Raw genomic sequence first — 25,346 nt, 5'->3', positions numbered from 1 at the left:
TCAGTGGTCTTCTATCTACACTGTTTAGAACTAATGCATGAAGTTTATGTGTTACTCTTTTCCATCAAGACCGTGAAAAAGGGTTTAATGTTTTTGTTTTCTCTTTTGGGATCACATAACGGTTTCCTTTCTAATTTTCTCTACTCTTTTGCAGGCATTGATTAATTTGGACTTAGGGTTTTGGGTGAGTAGCAGTAATATTTTTGAGATGAAAAGGTAGAAGAAAGCGAGAGACGTGGGTCCTGCACCCTTATTGTGGTGCATTTCGGTCAACGTAAGCATATAAATATGTACAAGAATTTGGCGGGAACTGTGTCATCAACAATGGCAGGTGATTCTTATTTCTTTCCTAGTATACTCACACAGGATTTTAATACTATTATTTCTCAATGTTTTACTATTGTTTATTCTTAATTTCTAAGTGCTATTTCTTATTTCAGCAGTACTGCATGAGTTGAGAAATGTCTTACCTCTGAAACACTCTGAATACCTCAGTTTCCAAATGCTAAAGCATAGATTCACTGACCATTTGCTGAAACAACTGACACTAGGTTTATGTAGGCATAAAAAATTGGATAAACCTTCTATAAAAAAATTTTAAAAATTATAATATACTTTTTAAGCCCTTTACTGAGCTTTACACTTCTGTTGTTTGCATCTGTCTAATTATATCTCTTAGGGAGTACGAGCATGAATGTTTATGTATATGTAACATGAAATATCATTTTACTTTAAAAAAAACTGAAAAATATCATTTTAAGAATATCTTAAATATTTTTTTGGTCCAAAAGAACCATATATTGAATAGTTGAAAGTTGTTTCGTCACATTTTTTAAAGGCCTATTGAATTATGTATAGTATATATATAAAAATAGATGATTAATTAAAATGTCTGATTTTTTATTGAATATATCAAAAAAACTTCACATACTTTAGGGTTGGCCTAATTGGATGACAGACATACAAATTTAAAAAAGAAAAAAGAAAACCCCTTTGTAGGCTTTTAATTTGTACAGGGCATAAATGGCAAACTTTTTTTAATCCCATGTTAACCTTTTGACGGGGTGCGAAAACCAATTAGGTGGTCAACAGATTTCTACTTGGGGAACCAAACAAAATCCTTCAATTAAATCTTTCTTTATGATTCCCTTAATTAATTAATTAATTTTTTTAAAAAAATAAAAACAACTACAATTATCACTTGGTGTTATATATACTAGAATATATTTGAACAAGATCGAGTAATCCTTACTCAACATCTCTCCAGTACTTTTAATATTTAATATGTCGGATTTTTGGCATTAAATATTGCATGTCCGTACACACACCTCTTCAACACATGCAGGGGAACTCGGGGATCTACAAAAATTTTGGACTTTCGGTGATGAGGAAATTAAAGGAAACCCAACCCCATTTCACAGATCTCTTCTGATTTATCAGTTTGATCTCTCTTCTTTACTTGATTTCTCTTTTACTAGCATTAGATATCAAAGCAGAGAGAGAGAGGGGGAGGGAGGATAGCTTTACGTGGAGTGGTCAATTGTTAGACTAGGAGATGATTTGCAGAGTGTGGGAATGCTGGGCTTTGGGGAGTCATGAATTGCTTAGAACGAGGACGAGAGTTCCAATGAACCAAGTGGGGATAGAAAGAGAAATAGCATTAGAATTTTTAAAGAAGAGGGTGTTGAGGGTAAGGGAGGTGGGGATTGGATTTTTCCAGTTGGAATTGTGGGTTTGTCTTGGTACAAAGACTGGAAGATCTCAACCCCCCCTCCCCACTTAATTTATGTTAGTTTAATCAATAAAACACTCGTGTCCCTAAATTACTATTATACAATAATCGGACTTGGTTTTCAAGTGTTGGAAACTGTTGTTCTCACAGTCACACCACTTCAAATGACCTTTGCAAAAGGGGTCTCTAAAAAAAAAAAATAAACTCTTTTAAAATTTGAAGCAGTTTAAGTACCTTGTATCTTCCTCAAGATTTTTTTCTCTTTCAGCCTCTCCTGAGTCCTCCTTCCTCTACTCTCATGTTTTCTTCTAAAATGCGTTCTCCTGCCACCATAAAAGCTTAAAGAAACAAAGAGAAAGGAAGAGAGAGAGAGAGCACACAGCTGCAAAGTGTAAACCCTAGTCACTTTGGTAAACCTTTAATTTTCTACCTCATCATCATCTTTGGTTTCTATAGATATTTGTTTCTATCTGCTTTGAGCCAAAAGTGTTCTTTTATCATCATTTCTGTTCTTGATCACTTCACCTTGTCTTTTGTTACTTGCAGAAAATTTTTGATTTGTTGGACTGCTGCAAAGGACAGGCTTCGGATTATTAATTACCTCAGGAGGATAATAATATGGGTTCCATGAATTCAAACAACTGGCTTTCGTTTCCTCTTTCTCCCACTAATTCTTCTTTGCCAACACATTTGCACCCTTCTCAATCTCACCAGTTCAATTTAGGGCTGGTGAATGACAATATGGAAAATCCTTTCCAAGCCCAAGGTACAGATCATATTCTCTCTATCTTTTCTCTCTCAATCTTCGTCAGTCTCATCTGTTTAGTTTGTAAATTTACAGAATGGAACCTGATAAACACCCATGATACCAGTGAGGTTCCGAAGGTTGCAGATTTCCTTGGAGTTTCGAAATCCGAAAGTCCATCGTTGGATCTAGTGGCATTCAATGAAATTCATCAGGCAAATGATTCTGACTATTCATTTCAAAGCAACAGTATTGTGCCGGTGCAAAACGCCGTTGTAGCTGCCAACAACAACTATGAGTACCAAGAAAATGCTAACAATTTGCAGTCACTGACATTATCTATGGGTAGTGGCAAGGGTTCAACCTGTGAAACCAGCGGCGAAAATAGTACTAAAACCGTTGAGGCTCCCCCTAGACGAACCTTGGACACTTTTGGGCAAAGAACATCCATATATCGTGGCGTGACAAGGTAAGCACAGATGAATCAATCAACCAAATCCAAATTGTTTTTCTCTTTGGTTTTATAAGTTTTTGTTGACAAATATCGGTGTATTAATTGGTTAACTTGGATTGTGAAATGGATTGTTGGTGCAAGTGCAGGCATAGATGGACCGGAAGATATGAAGCTCATCTTTGGGATAATAGTTGTAGACGGGAAGGGCAATCGAGGAAAGGAAGACAAGGTAGAGCTTGAACTTCTTCTAGGGTTTCCTTTACATCTTCAGCTACATGTCCTGATTTTTAATGATCACTAACCTTTTTTCCCTATTGTTTTCATGGTTTGCATCATAATTCCAGTCTACCTGGGTGAGTCAGTTTTCTCAATATATATATAAATATATATATATATATATATTTTTTGCTCCATCCTTTTCCCTTCTTTCATCATTTTCAAATTTGGGTTGCAAAACTGTTTTAACGGCTTTGTCGAGCAGGTGGGTATGACAAAGAAGAGAAAGCAGCTAGGGCTTATGATCTTGCTGCACTGAAGTACTGGGGAACATCAACCACTACTAATTTCCCTGTATATAAGTTTTCTACTGCTGCATCAGTGGGTGCAACTAAGAGATAATAGTAGTATCTCAGTTGTCGCCAGTTTCAGTAGTGATTTTTAATTTTTACTTATATATATATTTTTATGTTTTTGTAGATTAGTAATTATGAGAAGGAGCTGGAAGAAATGAAGCACATGACTAGACAAGAATTTGTGGCCGCCATCAGAAGGTACACATATAAGAGATTTTATTTCAAATAAAAGTAAACTCTTGGTCTATTATGTATGAAGTTGCAGGCTCTGGAAATAGTAATGTGAAATTTGTTGACTTTCTGATCATTCAAATTTTGATTTTGTTTGTGTCTAATGTTATCAGGAAGAGCAGTGGTTTCTCAAGGGGTGCATCCATGTACCGTGGGGTAACAAGGTACGTAGACTAACAAAATGAACAGCTTGCATCTCTCCCGGCCCTCTCTAACATACATGCATCTTTATACAGACATCATCAGCACGGCAGATGGCAAGCGAGAATCGGAAGAGTTGCTGGAAACAAAGATCTTTACCTAGGAACTTTCAGTAAGTCGTTTAATCACAATCAACAGTGACTGAAACATTATCAGAATAATAAATAATTGATTTGAAGGACGTACCTTTCAATGAAACTTCCAATGATTCTAATAATTGAACTATTTTAATATTGGTTTCCATCGCTAAATCATAAGATTAAGAGTCATTCGTTTGTTATCGATGCAGGTACTGAGGAGGAAGCTGCTGAAGCTTATGATATTGCAGCAATTAAGTTCAGAGGACTTAATGCAGTCACCAACTTTGACATGAGTCGCTATGATGTAAAAGCCATACTTGAGAGCAATACATTGCCAATTGGAGGAGGAGCTGCTAAAAGGCTAAAGGAAGCTCAAGCACTTGAATCATCAAGGAAACGTGAAGAAATGATAGCTCTGGGTTCAAGTTTCCAATATGGAAGCTCTACCTCAAGCAGGTTACAGGCTTACCCTCTAATGCAGACCCCATTTGAGCAACCTCAACCATTGTTAACTTTACAAAACCAGGACATGTCTCAATACGCGCAAGACACCTCATCCTTTCACCAGAATTATATTCAAACACAGCTGCAACTGCACCAGCAATCCGGGTCTTACTTGCACCAGCCGAGCCAGAATTCTCAATTTTACAACAGTCATATCCAAAACAACCCGGCTTTGTTGCATGGATTGATGAGCATGGGCTGTTCATCAACCGTCGTGGATAATAATGGAAGCTCAAGTGGGAGTTATAGTGGAGGTTATCTAGGGAATGGAATTGGCATGGCTTCCAACTCGACAGCAGGAAATGCAGTGGGATCAACAGAAGAGCTAGCCCTGGTCAAGGTTGATTATGATATGCCTTCTGGGGGCTATGGCGGCTGGTCTGGGGACTCGGTTCAGGGCACAAATGCTGGAGTTTTCTCAATGTGGAATGACTAATTTAGTATAGATGTTTGGAGAATTGTGCGAGGAAATGCGGCTGGAAATGAGAGAGCGAATCATCCTTTCTGTTTCTAGTAACATCAGTAATATTTTCAATGCAAAAGCTTAGAGTTAGGTGGCCTTTGATTAAAGGCCTGCTTTTTTCTTTTTCTTTTTTTTTCTTCTGTATTTGCTTGATGGTCTTTACTTCTTACTACTTTCTTACTGTTTAAAGACATAGTTAGGGCTTTTCCCGGAGAAGAATTGACCCAAAATCCAGTTTAATTGGATCTTAATGGGTTCCATGGGACCCAAATTTTGTACTCGAAAATTAATCTGGACCATGGACGTCGTTAACAAGGTTAACTCTAATCTCTCCTATAGATTCTTACTGATAGTAAAATTGTATTGACCTCTTTTTCTTGCGTTGGAAAGGGGATTGAGGAAACGAAAATGACTAATTAATTCATTTCTCCGTCATTATGGGTTTACGTATAGAGAGTGAAAGACATAATGTAAGTGGAGTGAAAAACAAATTTGTGCTACAGCTATTTACAATAAAAACAAAAGAATTCTAACAAACTTGCAATGAAGGGGAAAAATAGTATGTACAGTATTTGTTTTGCCTAAGTGCTCATATGCCTAGCACGTAACTATTTTATATCTTCACTTCTTCTAGATTCTTATTTACACCATCATCCTCTAGTTCCTTTGTTAAGTGAATAATATTCTTTTTTCGTCGATCAATTTCTTGATACTCACCCTCAAAATGAATGTGTATATTCCAAAGACTCATGCTGCCCAATAGAAAATGGAATTGTCTCGACTGTAAAGCTTTAGTAAACACATCAGTAATTTGCATATTAGTTTTGATGTACCTCGGCATAATAATTCCATCTAATACCTTCTCTCTAATAAAGTGACAACCAAATCTATATGTTTTGTTCTTTCATGACAGGTGGGATTTTTGCAAATGTGAAGGGCAAATTGGTTATCACGGAAAAGCTCAACACCTTTTTTTTATTTTTAACCACAAATCATTCAATAAGTATAGTAAGCACATTACCTCGCAAGAAATGGATGTCATTGCTCTGTATTCTGCCTTCGTTGAACTTCTTGCAACCATTGTCTGCTTCTTAGATTTCCAATTGATCAAGGATGGCCCAAGAAATATGCTAAAACCAGTAAAAAAATTTCTATTATTGGGACATCTTGCCCAATCATCGTCAACATAGGCCCTTAAATGCAGATCTGATTGTGAATGATATATACTTCCTTGACTTGGAGCTCCTTGTATGTATTTTAAAATTTTATAGGCTGCTGCTAAGTGTGTGTGCCTAGGTTTGTCCATGTATTGTGACAAAACATGGACTGCGTATGATATATCAGGCCTAGTGAAAGTTAAGTAGAGCAATTTACCTACTAGCTACCTATAAGGAGTGGCATCTTGCATGGCATCCTGATCACTAACCTATGTGAGCTTGTGATTGTAGTCAATTGGGGTAAAGATAGGTTTAGATCCAAACAAACCATATTCCTCTAATATGTACAAAGCATATTTTCTTTTGTAGATAGTTATTCCTCTTTTGGTTCTAGCAACTTCAAGGCCAAGAAAATATTTGAGAACTCCAAGATCATTGAGCTTGAATTTAGAGCTTAAATAAGACTTTACTTCATTTGTTGCTATCACAAATGAGCTTCCAATCACTATGTCATCAACATAAATAATCAAATCAATGAAATCACTATCATCTGTCACTTTTGTAAACAATGAATAGTCAAACTTTTTGATTGAATAAATCCAAAGATTAAAAAAGAATCTGTGAATTTGCTAATCCATTGCTGAGAGGCTTGCTTTAATCCATATAAGGATTTGTGAAGTTTGCAAACCAATTTAGAATAAGGTGGATACTCCCCTTTGAGTTGATAACCCTGTGGTAAGTCCATGAAGATAGTTTCCTCCAAATCACCATATAAGAAGGCATTATTTATGTCAAGCTGAGAGAGAAAACAACCTTTTACTATTGCAACAGTTGGGAATGTCCTTTTGTGGTGTGTTTGATTACTGGGCTAAAGGTTTCTTGATAATTAAATCCTTCTTTTTACTTATATCCTTCAACCACTAGTCATGCCTTGTATCTCTTAATGGATCCACCAGCATGCATCTTAACCTTATATATCCACTTACAACCTATGGAATGAGATCTTGGAGGTAAAAAGACTCTTGTCCATGTCCCATTTTCTTCAAGAGTAGTTAATTCAAAATTCATGGCAACTCTCCAATGACTATATTTGATAGCCTGAAAGTTTGTTTGTGGTTCATGAATATGTGAGAGTGATGAAATGAATGCACGGTGGGAATCTAATAATTGTGATGCAGACAGATATGAACTAATTGGTTGAAAAGTGACATGGTTACAATGAGAGGAATGCTTGTAATCATATATGTCCAAATATTTGGGTGGTTGTTTTAATATGGCACTTCTCCTAAAAGGTAGTAAGGGTCATGACTCACGAATAAAGACTTGACGTTTAGAATTTTGAGCAAGAATAGAAGTGGAGTCCTGCTCTGGTTCTTAAGGGATCATATTGGAATCACCAACAGAATCTGATAAGTTTGAACTTTGTAACATTTTTTGGTTCATGGCTAAATGACAAATATTCGAACTGGTCAAATTGTTGTTCAAAAACATCATTATTATGGGTAGTTGAATGTGAGACACCATTATGTAGTGAGTATAGGTTGTGTGTTTGTGAGAATGATTCTAAGATGTCAATTTTGTTGTGATCCTTAAATGGGAAGACAATTCATGAAAAACCATATCCCTGGATATAAGCATAGTGTGTGCATTTAAATCAAACAACTTATACCATTTAATTGCTATAGGACATCCTATGAAAATAAATTTCTTCACTCTGTGATCAAATTTTTTTCTATTTTGACTGATTGTGGAAGTAAAACAAAGACATCCAAAAACCCTACGATGTGAATATGATGGTGCTTTGTTATATAAAACTTTAAATGGCAGAAGAGAGGTTCGGGTTCTGTTAATGATATTTGCTGTTGTGAGCACAACAACACCCCAAAAACCAATTAGTAAAGTCGATTGGAACATTAAAGTCCTAGCAACAATAAAGAGATGTTGGTGTTTTCTTTCAACAACAGTATTTTGCTATGGCGTCTCTACACAAGACAATTGATGTATTATACCTTTTGATAAATAAAAATTTAGTTAAATTGAATTTTTTTCCATTTTCTGATCATATTTGCGTAATTGAATGATTGAATTAATTCAAAATCAGATTATAAAAAGATGGCAAAATAGTGGACACATCAGATTTTGCTCTCATAAAAAAGGTCCATGTAAATCTACTATAGTTATCTACAATTGTAAGAAAATAATTTTGTCCATGCATAATGGATGTTGTGTATGGCCCCCACTTATCAACATGTATAAGCTCCAAAACATATTGAGTGTTAGTTACATGAATTGGAAATGGCAATCGTTTTTGCTTTGCAAAAGAACAAACTTGACATGAAAATTCAATTTTACAAGAAACAATAGGACAACATTGCTGAATTATGTTAAGTCTGCCAATGAGAATATGGCCTAACCTATAATTCCATGAATCAAAATCCTTTGAAACAAAACTGCAAGCATTTACAAAGGTATTAGGAGGAAATTAAATAAACTTCTCAAAACTAAATTGTTTTAGAAATTGTGCATCTCTGTTGCCTTGCATGTAGTATTACCCCTTTAAGACTCTAGCAACCCAAGTCATTATCCATGATTTTAGATCCTGATGACACAATATTCATCAGTGAACAAAAGATTATATTGCTTAGACTTAGTAAGTTGACTAATAGACATCAAATTAAAGTTATATGAAGGAACACAAAGCACATTTGTAAGAATTAAGGAAAGACTCAATTTAACAATACCAATACAAGTTATCACTACTTTAACTTTGTTTGGCAGCTGCACAGTCACGTTTTGGATAGATTTTAAAAAAATCAAAATATTGAATTAAGAAAGTAATGTGATCTTATGCACCTATGTCTACTATCCAGGATTTGTTGAGGAGTTGGAAGGAGAAGGATAAAAAAACTATACTTGTTCTCACAGAATTGTAAAAGACTTATTTGGTCTATGATGTGTTTAATGAGTTGCTAGAAATGTTACCATCCAAAACACTTTCATTGACAAATACCATCAATTTTTGGATTGGACGCTTTATGACTGAAAGTTGAGACACGTTATCAATAGTCTCATTCTCTTTAGAATCATCTAACTCGTAATAGATACATTGTTGGCAGATAGACTGTGGCCTGAATATGCTCTTCCCCTTTTAAAGTTGGGATTTCCTTTGGTAAATTTGAAATTCTCAACCCAATCAACCAGTAACATTTGTACTTGATTTGCCCCTTTTTGTCAAAATAGTTACGAACCAAATCACTTTTTTGTTTCTCGTTTCCCTCATTCACTATCATCATGGCAAATGACTCGATAACAACCTGTGTTTTTATGAACAAGCTTTTTTGTGTTCCTCTCTTAATACCATACTATAAGCTCGATCCAAGGTAGGGAATGGAACCATTATAACTATCTATGACCTTAATGCAACATAGGATTCATTAAGTCCATTCAAAAGCCTAAACACAATGTTTTTCCTATATTGCTATGTGAACATTTGGAAGCAATTTTTGTTATAGGAACCACACTCATAGTAGGGCAATGGGCGATAATTCTTCAATTCTTTCCAAATACTATTCAACTCAGTAACAGAGGCATCAACAAAACGCATACCTTGAGTGATGTTACTGAGAGTGAATTATAGGTTGCATATACGTGAGTCATCTATTTGGGCACATAGATTTTTTAGAGTCTCCGATGTCTCAAATGTGGAGTTCATGAAAAACACAGTGGATGCAATTGGTGGTGAAAGCAATTCAAGAAACCAAGAAACTATCAACGTTTTGTAGCGTTTCCAAGCGGAATAGAGCTTATTTGTTGGCTTCGGTTCCACGATTGACCCTAACAAAAATCTAACCTTGTTTCTGATAGTCAGAGCAAGCACGAATGACCTTCTCCATGAAACGTAAGTGTTAGAGGTAAGTTTGGGATTGATGACTATTAAGCCATGGTGGTCAGTATGATGGAGATAGAATGGAGAATGGAGTTTTTCCATTGTGAAAGTCTTTGAAGCTAATGGGTTCTAGCTCCCAGTTGAGGGATTTAAAGTTAAAGACTTAGGGGACTGAGGGTTTGACATTGACGAGAGATTTTAAGCTTTTGAAGGGAAAAAAATCAATCGATGAGCGCTGTGGGTGATAACTCTATTTTATAGAGTTATTTGATCATGGTTTTAAATGATTTTATCTAAGTTCTTGAGATTTAATTTAAGTATTAGAAGTTTTTAATCATTTCTTTTATTTGAGTTAAATATATTGGGTTCAATTGTATTAAGTTATTTTATGATGTTTTATTTTAAGTTTAGTTATTATTTAAGTTAAGTTTTATGTTTTTGTAGGTGTGCTTTAAAAAGATGGCCTATTTTGTGAAAGATATGCATTTTAAGTGCAGACTTCAACTACATATGTTACAGTTTTTTAAGCATATCATCACTACAGAAGTCCAATTGACTTGATTCTTAACCCTTTAGAAAGCTAAGATGTAGAGCTACAACTTTTATGTTTACTATTTTTCCTAGCTCAGCCTTGAAGAGCGTCAAAAATCATGTCCACATAAATGAGTGATGTAAAGCTTAGAGTGCTGCGGCCATGACGTAGTCAATGCCACGGTGTCCCGATTGAGAAAAATGCTTCAAAAGCCTCCAAGATGCTCGATGCTACGACCACTATTAGCCAACGCCACGACATTGAAAAGAAAAAGCAAAAAAAAAATAGAAAGAGGTTTAAACAGGGGAAAAGACTTCTTGTGCACTTGGACTTCTATATTGACACAATCATGAGCCCATTTAAGCAACCTTTCAAAGAATGTTTTAACAGGAATTAAGCTAGAGTTTTCTAAAGGAAAAGAAGCATTGAAGCTAGTAAGGAAGCAAGGGAAGCAAGGAAAGCAAGGAAGATTGCGAATCAAAAGTGTGATAAATATTAGAGTTCTTTCTTTTCTTGTTATCTTTATACTTTCTTGTTTAGTTTTGATAGTTAAATTTCTTTTTTTGAGGATGTTTACATACATTATGTTGAAATAAGTTTTTAATCTAGAATTGCAATTGAATCCAATACGTAGTTTGAGTTTTTAATATTGTTTCTTGCTTATGATTGATAGTGTTTCTGTTGTTTATTTCAATCTTGTTCTTAATGTGTCTGATTGATTGGCCACCAATTAGATTGATTTGAAAACCTAAACAGAACTAAGAGAGGAAACTTAGGGTAAGCCTTGGATGAAATAGCATATGTTCAATATCAATTCCATAAGATTATTTATTTGATTCACGTGTAAGGTAGACATGCACTTACATTTCATATGTAGCCAAAATTATGGTATGTTCTTAGTGAATTTTTCTTAATTTCAATTTGTATAGACATATAGTAAATTGATGAAGATAGATATTTGTATAAAAAAAAACTCAACGGAGGATTATAAATAAATTAGAACTCTAGGTTAACAAATCAAGCCTATCTCGTAAGTAAAGAGAGAATAGAATAAATTTAGATGAAACATTAAAAGGATATTGTAGTTCTAGACTTTTGATTAATTGATTCTAGTTATTTTTACTCTAGTTCTTGTGTTTTTAGTTTTAGTTTAATGTTAGTTTTCTTTAATTTTCTTAATCTTTAATTTTGGTTGTTTGAATAAGATTAGGTTGTGTCAATTTTAGTACTTGGAAAGAATAGTAGCAGATTAAGTACAATTCTTCATGGGAACGAACTTTACTTTCATTATATTACTTGTTTACGATATGTGCATTTACGCAGTTTATCAGACAAACAAGTTTTTTGTGCCGTTGTCGGGTAATTGTTTCTTTATTTTTTTATTTTTGTTAGTATTAATTCCAAGCAATTTAATCCTACTTCAAATTTTGTTTTTATTTTTAAGTACTTTTTGGTTGTTGTATGAAAAGAGGCAAAATTTTGGAAGTTATTTCTTTTGATCTAGAAATTGAAAAGACTTTTCGAAAACTCAAAAGGGAAAATTTGTGAGCTTTTATTCAATCTGATACAATGATTGATCAAGAAGAAAATAAGTCCTTGCAAGAATATGTTGTACCTCTCATTCAAGGCCTTCATTCTAGCATCCGTAGACTTGCCATCCAAGCTAACAATTTTGAAATCAAACTAGCAATCATTCAAATGATTCAGACTTTTGTATAGTTTGAAGGACTGCCGAATGATGATCCTAATGCACATATTGTTAATTTCTTGGAGATTTGTGATACTTTAAAAAATAATGGTGTTTCTTATATGCCATTAGATCACTACCTAAAAATAGGCTTTTTGCAATGGAATTTTCCGTTGGAAAAATGTGAAACTCCATTGGAAATACCTTTTTTCGACGGATTTACAATGAAAAAATTTGTTGAAAATTTTATCGATAAAAACCTCGTCGGTAATGCTTTCCGTTGAAAATCCGTTGGAAAATTCCATTAGAAAAAATGCATAATTTGTTGGCTATCCCATTGTGATTCTATTGGAAATTTCCAACGGAATTCCATTGGAAATTCTTTTCAAAAGGAATTCCGTTGGAAATTTCCAACGAAATTTTTTGTTGGAAAATAAATTCCGACAGAAAATTTCGTTGGAAATAATTCCGTCAGAAATGAATTTCCAACGTAATTCCGTTGGACATTTCCGACAAAATTTTTCATCGGCAATGGTTTTCCAACGAAAAATTCCGTTGAAAATTTGTGGTTGGAAAACAATTTTCGACAGAAAATTCCATTGGAAAAGCATTCCCAACGAAAATTCTTTTACTAATTTTCAATTGTATATCCTGTTAGTAATGTTTTTCCCACAAAAATTACCAATTAAAAATTCAATAATAAATTATCAATTGACATCCACAATTGACTTTCAAAATATATAAAAAAAAAACACATTAAGAACAAAGATTCAAAGTCAAATTCATACAATTAAATATTGTCATAAACACACAATATATAAAAATGTTAAACACATATGAATATAAAGCTAAATGTGTTATCAAACAGTTATACGAAAAAGTATCCAAATGTAGCAGTGAAAAAAAAACATCACATCATGAAATGTTGTGTTCTTACTTGTCAAGATTTGAGCTTGAAGGTCCCGCATTTTCTTATTTTGAAAGTGCATTACTCATGATCATGGTTTCCATGTGTGCCATAAATTCATTCATGATTTCCGCCATTGTATTTTTAATTTCTTCATGTATTTCCTCATGTATCTTACCTAAGTTTTTTGAAAGATTTTCCACTTTTTCTTCTAATGCAATTGCGGGACTGGTACCATTTGAGTTGATAGGGCCACACACAGACTCAGATATTACTGTTGTGTGTATCAGTAAGTAAAGCTGTAACAGGCACCCAAGTACCAAACCCATATACGTGAGTGCGTGTAGTCTCCATCCCTCTAATTGCTTCAGTTCAAGCATGTGGATCGAATTATGGCTGAGAAGATGAATCCTCACTATACTTCTACGATAATACAGAATTATATATTTCCTACATAAAAAATTAAATAAGATTATTATTCAACTAGATCGTCACCTTTGAAGTAAAAATTAATCAATTTTGTACGTACACTTGTGGACTTAGATTGTTATCTATAAAATCACCATGACCCTTTAAACGCTTATGAGTGCGGTTGAACACTTCCAAGAAGCTAACATCTCATTTTATCTCAATTGTCTGCATTTATTTACAACTATATATACTCAATCATAATCGATATATATAAATAACATGCAAGGAAAAACCAAAGTCAAACTATTAAACATACAATTTAAATTTAGTTTGAAAGAAAACCATGCAAATAAATGCGAAGTAAGATTAATTCATACCATCCTTTTTGCATGACCAACAAAAGGAACTGAACTACCAGTGTGCTTTGGAATGCTTCCTTCTTTTGGCATTAAACCATTTTGCCTTGCTTTTCTCGATTTGTTTTGCCATTCTTCTGTACCCCATACCGTATCGATAAGGGCATCCCAGATTTTATTTGTGATCCATTCCCTTGACATGCCTTTGCAATCTCTAATATTGTTTGTTTTGGCTTCTGTGATTGCTTTATTCCTTTATTCTGAAAGCATGTCTCTTAACCAATCGAAACAAATTTTATCCCATATTCGTCAAACCAAAACATCTTGATTTGTAGTCCAAACACATTTTTCCCACATCAAAATAATAAAATAACTAAAAAAACTGATACAAATTAATTGAAAACAAAAAGATATAATTTAATTGAATAACAAACATAATACCTGAAATTTTTGAAACATTAACTCCTTTATATCATTAGGGACATTCCTTAATGTCGACCATGGACCATGGAAGTGATTTTTTATGATCCTTGTTATTGCAGCTGTGACCCCTCGCTCGAAAAAAGTACATGTAGAATATAAAAAAAATTACATATTAAAATTTATAACAAATATAACAATTTCATTATAATACAAGATAACATACATTTCCCCAATAGGAGTTATAGGCAATCTGTCGGATGGATCTACAAGAGTCTGTAATCCTACACCAAGCCCCTTACCCCTTGACCTTGAGAATGTATCATCTACACTTGCACCTAAATCAACATATGGGGATCTACGAGAATCGTGAGTAGATGTCTCATTTTCTACTTGCTTTGCAGATCCACCCAACAAAGAAGGTGGCTCAAAGGGCACATCATTATTGACCTATTGCATCTGTAGTTGAATAGATAGATCAGCAAATGCACTAGCATTTGTAGGCAAGGACATACTTCTAGAGGCATTTGTTGATCTAGGCATCGGTTTTGAATGCTTCCTTTTAACCATCGTTCCTGTAACATATGTTTGTTAAAATTCATACACAAATTTTAAAAAAAAAAATTGAAACAAAGTATAAAAATCATCAATTTACAACAATCACAAGTAATTCCTAATCATTTGTACAATAAAAGATGCCAATATATAGTATTTATTTCAACGTTTATAAATATAAACTATAATAATTTTTTAACATGTCAAGGTCTTTCAATATTATAAAATTAAAGTTAAACAACTATGTAACAAAAAATATACAACCAATATCATATATGTCTACCATCATCAATCACTTTTAGAATAAGCAATCTCATGTTCTTCATTATTATCACTATCATCACTAAAAGTTTCGCAGTCGTCGTCTGTAAGTTCATCTTCATCTTCATCTTCATTGTCATCTCTTTCCATGTCATCTTCTTCATCTTCATCTCTTTGCATGTCATCTTCTTCATCTTCAATCAAGAGATTAAGCTCTTCATAATCACCACTTGCTAAAACTATAAAGTTATCAAGTTCTTCCGATGGAGTACCATTAATTAAAATAGACACATATTCTTGGTATACTTCTTCATTCAAATCAATTTCATTTTCTCTATCTCCATTACTAGGAATATGAAATTTACTCCTAGCTTTTGTTTTAAATACTGCCCACCAATCACATCGATCTCTTTGGGTTGATGGATAACTATTATAATAAACTCGGTGAGCTTGTGCAGCTAAAACAAAAAGTTCATTAGTGGCAAGTATTGAGTTGTATTTAATTTCAACAAGACCATGCAAAGGATCTACTTTAATACTATTTTTCAGTGACAAACCAATGACACTTAAATAGCACAACTCTGTTTCTGATACCAAAATACTCCAACTCGATTATATCCAGTAAAATACCATAAAAGTCACGCTCATAATCATTGTAAAACTCCCTTTTATGCAGACCCCATTATTCATTGTCTTACGATTTTGTCCATAATCTAGGGTGTGAAACTTGAAACCATTTACAAAGTATCTGTTGTAATACCTTATCATACATCCTGGACCATGAGAGATTTCAAGTATACGTGGGTTAATTTCATCCTTACATTTTGCAACCTACGAACATGACACACAAGATCAAAAATTATTAATTACATAATTAATGCCTCAATGTTATTAAACGTTCATTTCTAATTTACATAAACTTACATAATTTTTAAACCATTTCACGAAGCTTGCATCACGTACTTTCTCCAATTCATCTTTCGATATATGCACAACATCTATCTTCACCATTTCATCAAATATCCTATCATCATATCCACAATTTACGGATTAAGTTCATTCCTATGATCAATCATTTAAGTTTATGGTATAATGGTACTTACTTAATATATGGGAGCATCTCTTCACAATTCATTTAAAACATATAGCTCAGCAGCATAAAACTCATCCTCATCTAAAAATCGAGATTTATCTAATGGACCAAAAACTCACCGAAGATGAGTGAAAATTGAAAGATGATCAAGAGAGTCCACATCTCCCCCATCATCATTAAGTGGCACTTGATTTGGACCAAAAGCTCGCCCAGGATGAATGAAAATTGAAAGATGATCAAGAGAGTCCACATCTCCCCCATCATCATTACGTGGCACTTGATTTAATCTTGTTCGCACAGTAGGTTCAAAATACCATGAGCAAAACGAAGAGATTTCCTCGATAATATAAGCCTCACATATAGATCCTTCAACAAAGGCTCGATTTTTTACTTTCTTCTTCAAATGTTGCAAAAACCTAAAAATCACAATATTCATCAAACTTAATAAGTACCTTAAACTCTTGTAATAAACTATTTGAAAACAAATAACAATTATAGTACCTTTCAAATGGATACATCCCTCAATACTACATGGGTCCACCAACCTTTGCCTCGTAAGGTAAATGAAACAACAAATGCTCCATAGAGTCAAAGAAACCAGGAGGAAATATCTTTTCTAGTTTGCATATAGTTTCACATATTTTTCCTTGCAAAGCTTCCATATAATCTACAGGTATTTCAACTGCGCACAAATCTCTAAAAAAGTGAGATATCTCAGTAATTGCATCCCAAATTGAGTGAGGCACCATATCACGAAAAACAATTGGAAGCAATCGTTGCAAAAAAACATGACAATTATGACTTTTCATCCCATTAAATTTGCAATCAATCTCATTAACACACCGAGATATGTTCGACGCAAAGCCATCAGGTAATCTCAATTGTTTCACCAAAGCATAAACATTTTTTATTTCCTCCTTATTTAAGGTGTACGAAGCCTTAGGCTTGTAAATTTTTCCATTATTTTCCACCAATTCCAATTCTGGTTGCTTGCAATACACCTTCAAATCTTGTCATGCCTTTAAGCTGTCTTTCGTCTCTCCCTTAACATCCATCATTGTGTTAAATATATTCTCAAAGACATTACGTTCAATATGCATCACATCCAGATTGTGCGAATAAAAAGCGTATGCCAATAAGGTAGATCTCAAAATATACTCTTTTTCACCCAATTATGACTTACACCATAACCCCAAATCTTCTACTCACCGCATTTTGCTCCGAATGGGATATTTGAAAGCAAATTCAAACGTGACAATATTTCCTCACCTGATAATCGAGGAAATGGTAAGTCATGCTTAACTCTTTTTTTAATAAATTTGTCTCTCTACCCCCTAAAAGGATGATTAGGTCATAAGAATTGCCGATGAGAATAAAAAAAATAAGGTTTCCTACCATGATCCAATATGAAAGACTTAGAATGTTCCATGCAATAGGGACATGATAATCGTCCATGAGTACTCCACCCTAGCAACATATCGTAAGCAGGAAAATCATTTATTATCCATAATAATGCTGCCCTCATATGAAAATTTTGTTTCCTATATGCATTATACGTGACAACACCTTGCGTCCACAATACTTTCAACTCATCTATCAAAGGCCTCAAGAAAACATCTATGTTTTGACTTGGATTTTTCTTCCCCGGAATGACCATATTAAGAAATATATATTATTGTTTCACCCACATCCATGAGGGTAAATTGTACACACAGAGCATTACTGGCCAAACAGAATAAGGTTTCGCAATCGGTCCGAAAGGATTGAAACCGTCAACACATAACCCTAGTCTGACATTTCGAGGTTCCATTGCAAATAACTTATGTGTACGGTTGAAGTGTTGCCAAGCCTCACCATCAACAGGGTGTTTGAGGACTTCATCATCACTTTGGTTTTGCGCATGCCATGTCATATGTTCAGCAGTTTTGCCTGACATATAAAGCCTTTGAAGCCTTGGTATAAATGGCAAGTAACGCAAAATCTTGTAAGGTATTTTCTTCTGCCTTTTCACACTTGATTTTCTCAGTTTATACCGAGGATGCCCACATATCATACAATGCTCAAAATTAGCAGTTTCCTCATAAAATAACATGCAATTGTTTTTGCAAGCATGAATTTTGATATATCCCAATCCAAGTTTTGCTACCTTTTTTTTTTCATTCTATTAAAGTCAGTAGGTAAAGTTTCATCTAATGGCAACATATTCTTTATTATCTCCAATAGTCGATCAAAACATGATTCACTCAAATTAAACTTTGACTTAACATTTAAAAGTTGCGACACAACTGAAAGCTTTGTGTGCTTTGTGCAACCTAACCACAAAAGTTCCTCTGCATTACTTAACAACAAGTAAAAGCTAGCTGCATTTGGATTTGGATCTTCTTCCACAAACATTTAAGTAAAAGATACTTAACCATTCTAGTATATGGATTTTCTATTTCCTCTTCATATGTAGGTTCTCCATATTCCCCATGTACCTCATTACTAGCATATGGTTCAACTTTATATCTACTTCTTGATGATTGTCCAACATCATGTTCCCCATGTAAACTCTAAATTGTGTAAGCACCAGTAAAACCCTTTTTAAGGATGTGCTCTGTTACCTTATCAAAATTTAGAAACTTGTTGTTACTACATCGGGAGCAAGAGCATTTGATTTTATTCTCCCACGTAAATGTAGAGTTAGAACGTGTAAAATGAATGAATTCATTAACTCCATTTACAAATTCATCTCTAACGAATCCATCAGAAGTTAAGGGACGATACATCCAAGATCGATCTCCCGTCATTTTGTAATCCTAAGTGTCATAGAATATAACAATCAAGAGTAATTTCCACTGCTGTATAAAATAAAATTTGTTAACAATTACATTCAAATATGAAAAACTAAGTTAAACATTTNGTTGCGACACAACTGAAAGCTTTGTGTGCTTTGTGCAACCTAACCACAAAAGTTCCTCTGCATTACTTAACAACAAGTAAAAGCTAGCTGCATTTGGATTTGGATCTTCTTCCACAAACATTTAAGTAAAAGATACTTAACCATTCTAGTATATGGATTTTCTATTTCCTCTTCATATGTAGGTTCTCCATATTCCCCATGTACCTCATTACTAGCATATGGTTCAACTTTATATCTACTTCTTGATGATTGTCCAACATCATGTTCCCCATGTAAACTCTAAATTGTGTAAGCACCAGTAAAACCCTTTTTAAGGATGTGCTCTGTTACCTTATCAAAATTTAGAAACTTGTTGTTACTACATCGGGAGCAAGAGCATTTGATTTTATTCTCCCACGTAAATGTAGAGTTAGAACGTGTAAAATGAATGAATTCATTAACTCCATTTACAAATTCATCTCTAACGAATCCATCAGAAGTTAAGGGACGATACATCCAAGATCGATCTCCCGTCATTTTGTAATCCTAAGTGTCATAGAATATAACAATCAAGAGTAATTTCCACTGCTGTATAAAATAAAATTTGTTAACAATTACATTCAAATATGAAAAACTAAGTTAAACATTTTAAATATAAATTTAAAAAATAATAACATGTCAGGATAGTAAAAATGATTCCATACAAGAATAAAAACAAAAAACACGGGACGTTATATAAGTCTAACTTTATAAACGAGTAGATAAATTCATATTCACAAGTTTTTCTATGTATTAATGAGTACAAAATCCTATAAAACCAAGTGACTGAGAAATGGCCAAAACTCTTTTTCTTTTCCTTTTGGATAAAAATTAAGCATTGTGAATTGGACCCCAAGTCATGATTAGTTTTTTATGATAAAAAAATTAAATTCCAACATAGGATAGGAATTGCTATTTTTTAAAAGGAAGGACTTTTGATATTTTTATTATTTATTCTTAAAAAAAATTTAGATACAAAATTAAATAGTAAATTTCCAAAAACAAAGTAAATAGTAAATTTTTAAAAAATTATATATATAATTTTTAATTTTTTTCATATTTTATTTGATTTATATCTTCTTCAGCTTAAAGCAACTTTCCGTTGGAAGTAACCAATTAATGTCATGACTTGACCAATTAATGAATATGAAACTTAAAAGTCTCAAGTTTTCTTTGCTTATCATCGAGACAACACGTTTGGCTCTACTACATCTCTTCGATCAAGGCTAAAAGGAGCATGAATTGGTTGGAAACGGTATAAAGTAGTTAATTTGATATGAAACCCAATTAAGCCTTAAACCGATTATGCTAAAGTTAATTCAAGTGGTTGTGATCAGTTAGGTTTAGTTACTGATTTTAGATTTGACTGTAATGTTGTTCTTTTCTTATGTGTGAAAAGTGCAATAAAGAAGGAAAGACAATATTATTATTCAATATACACCACAATCAGAAGCAAAAGAATTAATAATAATAATAATAATAATAAAAGACTCCAACAAATTAAGAAGGTAAATAAGCAATCAATTCTTACTATTTATGAGAATCAAAAATAATTGGTGGGGGGTAAAAAGTACCTGTGCTGAGTGACAGTGATAGAGAGTGTTGGAAGATGTTGACAATAACAGTAGAAGATGTAGAGATAAGAGAACAAAAGCCCAAAAAGTGATTTAAGCAGCAAACTTCTTTAACTTTCTGCTAAAAGAGATTTACATGAGGAAAGAAAGCAATATTCAATCGTAGACTTAATATTTTCATGGAAATTGCTAATTGCTTCACTACAATCTTGTTACGTATAAAAGCTAACTAGACAATAAGGAATCAAGTTAGCAAAGAACTCACAGTTTAGGAGAATGAAAAGAAGAAGGAAATAGCTTGTTACAGTAGGATGATACTTCTTGAAAAGAAGAAAAAAAGAGCTTCTTGGTTAAGCGATTGTTAGCTGTATTAGCTTATTTTATTGTAGCATCAGCAAAAATTTTTCTTATTAAAAATGTTTTCATATTTTACCTAAATCAGAAACTTGATCCATTAATTGCAGTCTTGCTGACTAATTACATAGTAATTAATCCTAGAAAACTCCCAATTTATATGTATATATCAATGAATATATATTAAAAGACAAAATATAGGTCATTGTTTTGCTTTTTTAAAATATTGTTATGATTAGAAAAGCCAAATGAGAATTTGGATGCTAGTCTGGATTTTGGAGAAATTAAAGCTGAAAAAACAAAGTTACACTAAATTATGATACTTTTAGCTTTCCCCTTGCTCAATAACAAAGCTGCACTAAACCGAGAATTATATGATTACCTCTTGGCCCGGTAGTGAGTGATGAGTTGTTGTTATAAACTGCAGCCCCAGAATTTGTGGTCCATAATGGAGAATTAAACGCACTTGAAGGACAAAACTGCATTAAAAAACAGCTCCAATAAGAAGAAAAATAAATAGATGCAGGCAAACTGAATGAAGATTCTACAATATAAATGGTGGTGTTAATTTTTTCAAAAGAGAATGTAAGAGTTATTGTCACGACCCGGAACTCTCATTGAGCCCGTGACAACCGTCGCGAAGCCTCGATAAACATTCTTCCCCCGAACGCCTTTCGAGACCTCACAAGGCTTTTGTACTAGTTTTTCCATTCCTCTCTCTTTTTTTCCTTTTTTTTAATAATAAAATAAAATAAAAATATTAATTAAAATTATCTATTTTAATGGAAAACAATATATATATATATATATATTTGAAACATCAAAAATTAATTTTCTACACATAAAACAAAATAAATTTATACATACTATAATATAGAAAACTGGAGTATGCAATTTAAATTACAATGACACGTGGGCCCCCAAACAACTGAGAAGGTTTAAGTCTATAACCTTGCTTTCTAGGATGCAACTCCGAAATTTACTTCTCGATACAATTGACAGTCTACTGCCTATTATGAGCCTGAAAAATGTATAGGAAGAAGGGGTGAGATTATAAAATCTCAGTGAGTAGACAGACATCATCAAAATAATCTAAAGCCGAGTAATAGGAGACAATTAAAATAATTCATCCCAACTCATATAAATAATTGGATTTCATCCAATTACTCAACATGGCTTATGTACTTTTCAAAAACTTAGCCTTTGCCAAAAATCCATTATCGGGGATACCTCGCGAAGGCATCTTACCAAGACCGCCAAGGCTGTTTATTGTCACACACACAAACACATTTCACCTTTGACAACACAGCCGTTCCTTGGCGTTGGCTGAGTCCCAGTTTCACGTGCTGGCCAGCGTGAAGTGTACTCAAATCCTACCTCGAGAGTTATCCTACACGCCTCTCCAATCGAGGTAAGCTCAATAATTGGGAACCGGGCCCCTCTAATTAGGCTGGCTCACGGAACCCCCATCACTACAGTGCCCACTTTATAATCCACCAACCAATAAAATCACAATAGTATGACATGGCTCACTTAACACATTCAAGGCAAATCAAAACAGTTCACATATTCTTTAAATTATAAAAATAACCAGTCATACCCACATTTATCATAAGCCATTTAATGTAAAATCATGGATAAACAACACAATCATAGTATAGGTCTCCAATTACTCTATTTTTGAAATCATTATTAGATTTTTAAAAATTTTATAAAATTATTTTATAAAATCTCATTTTCCCATAAAACACAATAATTTTCCAATTAAACTATTTTTTCATAAAATCACACAATTAAATAAATCTACTCTAGATAATTAAGACGATAGTAAGTTTACTCACTGTACTAGGAGTAGATATACTCCTATTCTCGATCCTCGGGTGTAGTCTTTTACCCGTATCAGATAGCTCACCACCTATCCACAATACATGACACAAAAAATTCAATAATTTGTGTCAAATCAATATATATTATTTCAGGCTCTTATCCATGCGTATGCACTAGATAGGGTGTGAAATGTTTGGACAATCGCTTAATCATAGTGTCCGACCTAACTCGCCTATACACGGTGTAAATTTCTAAAATCTCCAATTCAACTCCAATTCCATCCATTTCAATTTCAATTATCCAATTATATCCACAATACCTCAATGACTGTGAATGTGGTCCAATTTATCAGTTCGGATCACAAATTACGCTTTTACCCCTAGTGGGTAAAAATTTCAATTTTTTTGCACCAAAAATTCCCATTTAATTTCCAACCTCATAATTCATCATTTTTCCATCTAATTCTCTTAAAATAAAGTCAACCTCATCCTCACACACCATTGGCTAGATTCGGCCTAGAGAAATTCATGGAGAAAATGAATATTTTTCTTGTTGTTTTACTCATAAACATGCTAAACTAACACTAAACACTAACATAGTTCAAAATCAAATTAATCTAACAACTTTCTCTCTCTAAACCCATATGATCAGATTTGAATCCATCATCAAAACACATAATTTAACCATGGAAAATAAGGAGAAATGCATGGAAATGATAAATCTTAAGCTAAGCTTGAAAAATCATACCTTTAAACACTTGATTCCTTGAAAAATCACACTTTTTCTTTGAATTTTCTCACTCTAGGGTTTGTTCTTATTTCTCTCTCTCTCCTGCTGGTTTTGGCTGACCCTCCCAATGAAGAATTCTGGAATTTTCAAGCCTTTTAATAGGCTTAATAAAATATTATTATTTTATTTACCTTTTGAATATTTTATTATTTTATTTTTTTCTAGCCATCTTTTTGACTTTCTTTTTCTACCACTCAATCCTCTTCACTTATCCATGTCTTCCATGAAATTTCTAGACTTTTCCAAAGTTTTGATGGAGCAAATTTTTAAAAATTACATTTTTACCCCAAAAATTAAAAAATTACCCATAGACATATTTTTCATCCCTTATACTCATACAATTCTCCAATTTGTCAAATGTGATCTGAATTTTCTCAAAATCTCAAATTTTATCCGCAAGTGGAAAAATTACGATTTTACCCCTTGATAGTGAAAATTTCGGTTTGACTCCAAATTGATCCTCGAACTCCGAATTACCATTTTGAGTCATCCCTGAACTGTGAAACTCTTAATTTCACTTTAAAACTCCTATTTGAACTAGTTCGAGGCTTAATCTACTCAATAGTACCATTAGGGGCAATATCATCTTTTAACGATTTCTCGAACTTCCTAAATATACAAACATTCTATCGAGCATGTGAATGACAGTATAATTATTTTACGAAGCAGGGTTTGACAGTTATACTCCTGATGAAAACAAGCATGATAGACTTTTTCATGTAGTTTGTAAAGCCTCTGTTCAAACTGCTTAAACGGAGATATATATATGTGTCATATATAAAACAGTTTGATTACAAGATTATATACTACTGTGTCATACATCACACTTGTTTCTAGTATTAACAAGTGTCAGGCATATGGCTACCAAAAACATCAAGGCAACACGTATGTGACACCAAGACAGCATAGTTAGCTTATATCAGTACATATATAGCAAAGTGTCATAACACAAAAAGGACATTTGTCTTAGGGATGCAGGCATTAATATCTAACACTCCTCCTTAATGCCTGCATGCTGTAAATTCAGTTTGCTTCTGAGGTATTCAAGTCGTGGTCCAGATAAAGCTTTGGTCATTATATCTGCCAGCTGCAGTTCTAAGGAGCAATATTAAACATTGACATATCCATTCTTCTCAGCATCCCGAATGGCATGGAACTTGACTTGTATGTGCTTTGTTTTGCCATGAAACACTGGATTTTTTTATATTGCAATTGCTGACTTATTGTCAACCAACAATGGAGTGGGATGACATTGTGAAAGTCTTAAGTCTGCCAAGACTTTCCTCAACTAGATGGCTTGATTAGATGCTGCTAATGCTGCAATATATTTTGCCTCAGCAGAAGATTGAGCAACCAGTGTTTGCTTATAAGAGTTCCAGCTGAATGGACCATTACCTAGAGTAAAAACATAACCAGATGTGCTGCAAAATCATTAATATTTCCAGCCCAGTCACTGTCAAAATATGCCAAAAGACTTACTTGAGTAGTTCTGGTGAAATGAATCACAAGATTCTAAGTGACTTTCAAATATTTCAAGACACGTTTTGCAGCTGTTAGACGAAGATTTATTGGTTCTTGCATGAATCTTGACAGCATATTAACAGAAAACATAATGTTTGGATGAGAAAAACATAT

The 25,346-nt window shown here is 33.5% G+C and overlaps 1 protein-coding gene and 1 long non-coding RNA gene across 2 annotated transcripts; one reads left to right on the top strand and one right to left on the bottom strand.

The window, feature by feature from the left end:
• On the top strand, positions 2,351 to 4,955 carry LOC18589779 (AP2-like ethylene-responsive transcription factor PLT2). The gene is made up of 9 exons (XM_018127109.1): positions 2,351 to 2,498; positions 2,574 to 2,946; positions 3,078 to 3,160; positions 3,276 to 3,284; positions 3,413 to 3,501; positions 3,628 to 3,701; positions 3,848 to 3,898; positions 3,971 to 4,047; positions 4,225 to 4,955. Exons 1-9 carry the CDS (start codon positions 2,351 to 2,353, stop codon positions 4,953 to 4,955), a joined length of 1,635 nt encoding a protein of 544 aa, XP_017982598.1.
• Positions 22,078 to 23,709, bottom strand: LOC108663392. The gene is made up of 3 exons (XR_001929372.1): positions 23,670 to 23,709; positions 22,937 to 23,010; positions 22,078 to 22,116 (listed from the first exon to the last, which is right to left on the bottom strand). It is a non-coding gene; the product is annotated as an uncharacterized LOC108663392 (long non-coding RNA).

Source organism: Theobroma cacao, chromosome 9 (genome assembly GCF_000208745.1).
Source record: "Theobroma cacao cultivar B97-61/B2 chromosome 9, Criollo_cocoa_genome_V2, whole genome shotgun sequence".
NCBI lineage: Eukaryota > Viridiplantae > Streptophyta > Magnoliopsida > Malvales > Malvaceae > Theobroma > Theobroma cacao.
The sequence above is the reverse complement of the archived record's forward strand: the minus strand, read 5'-3'. Positions and strand labels throughout refer to the sequence as shown.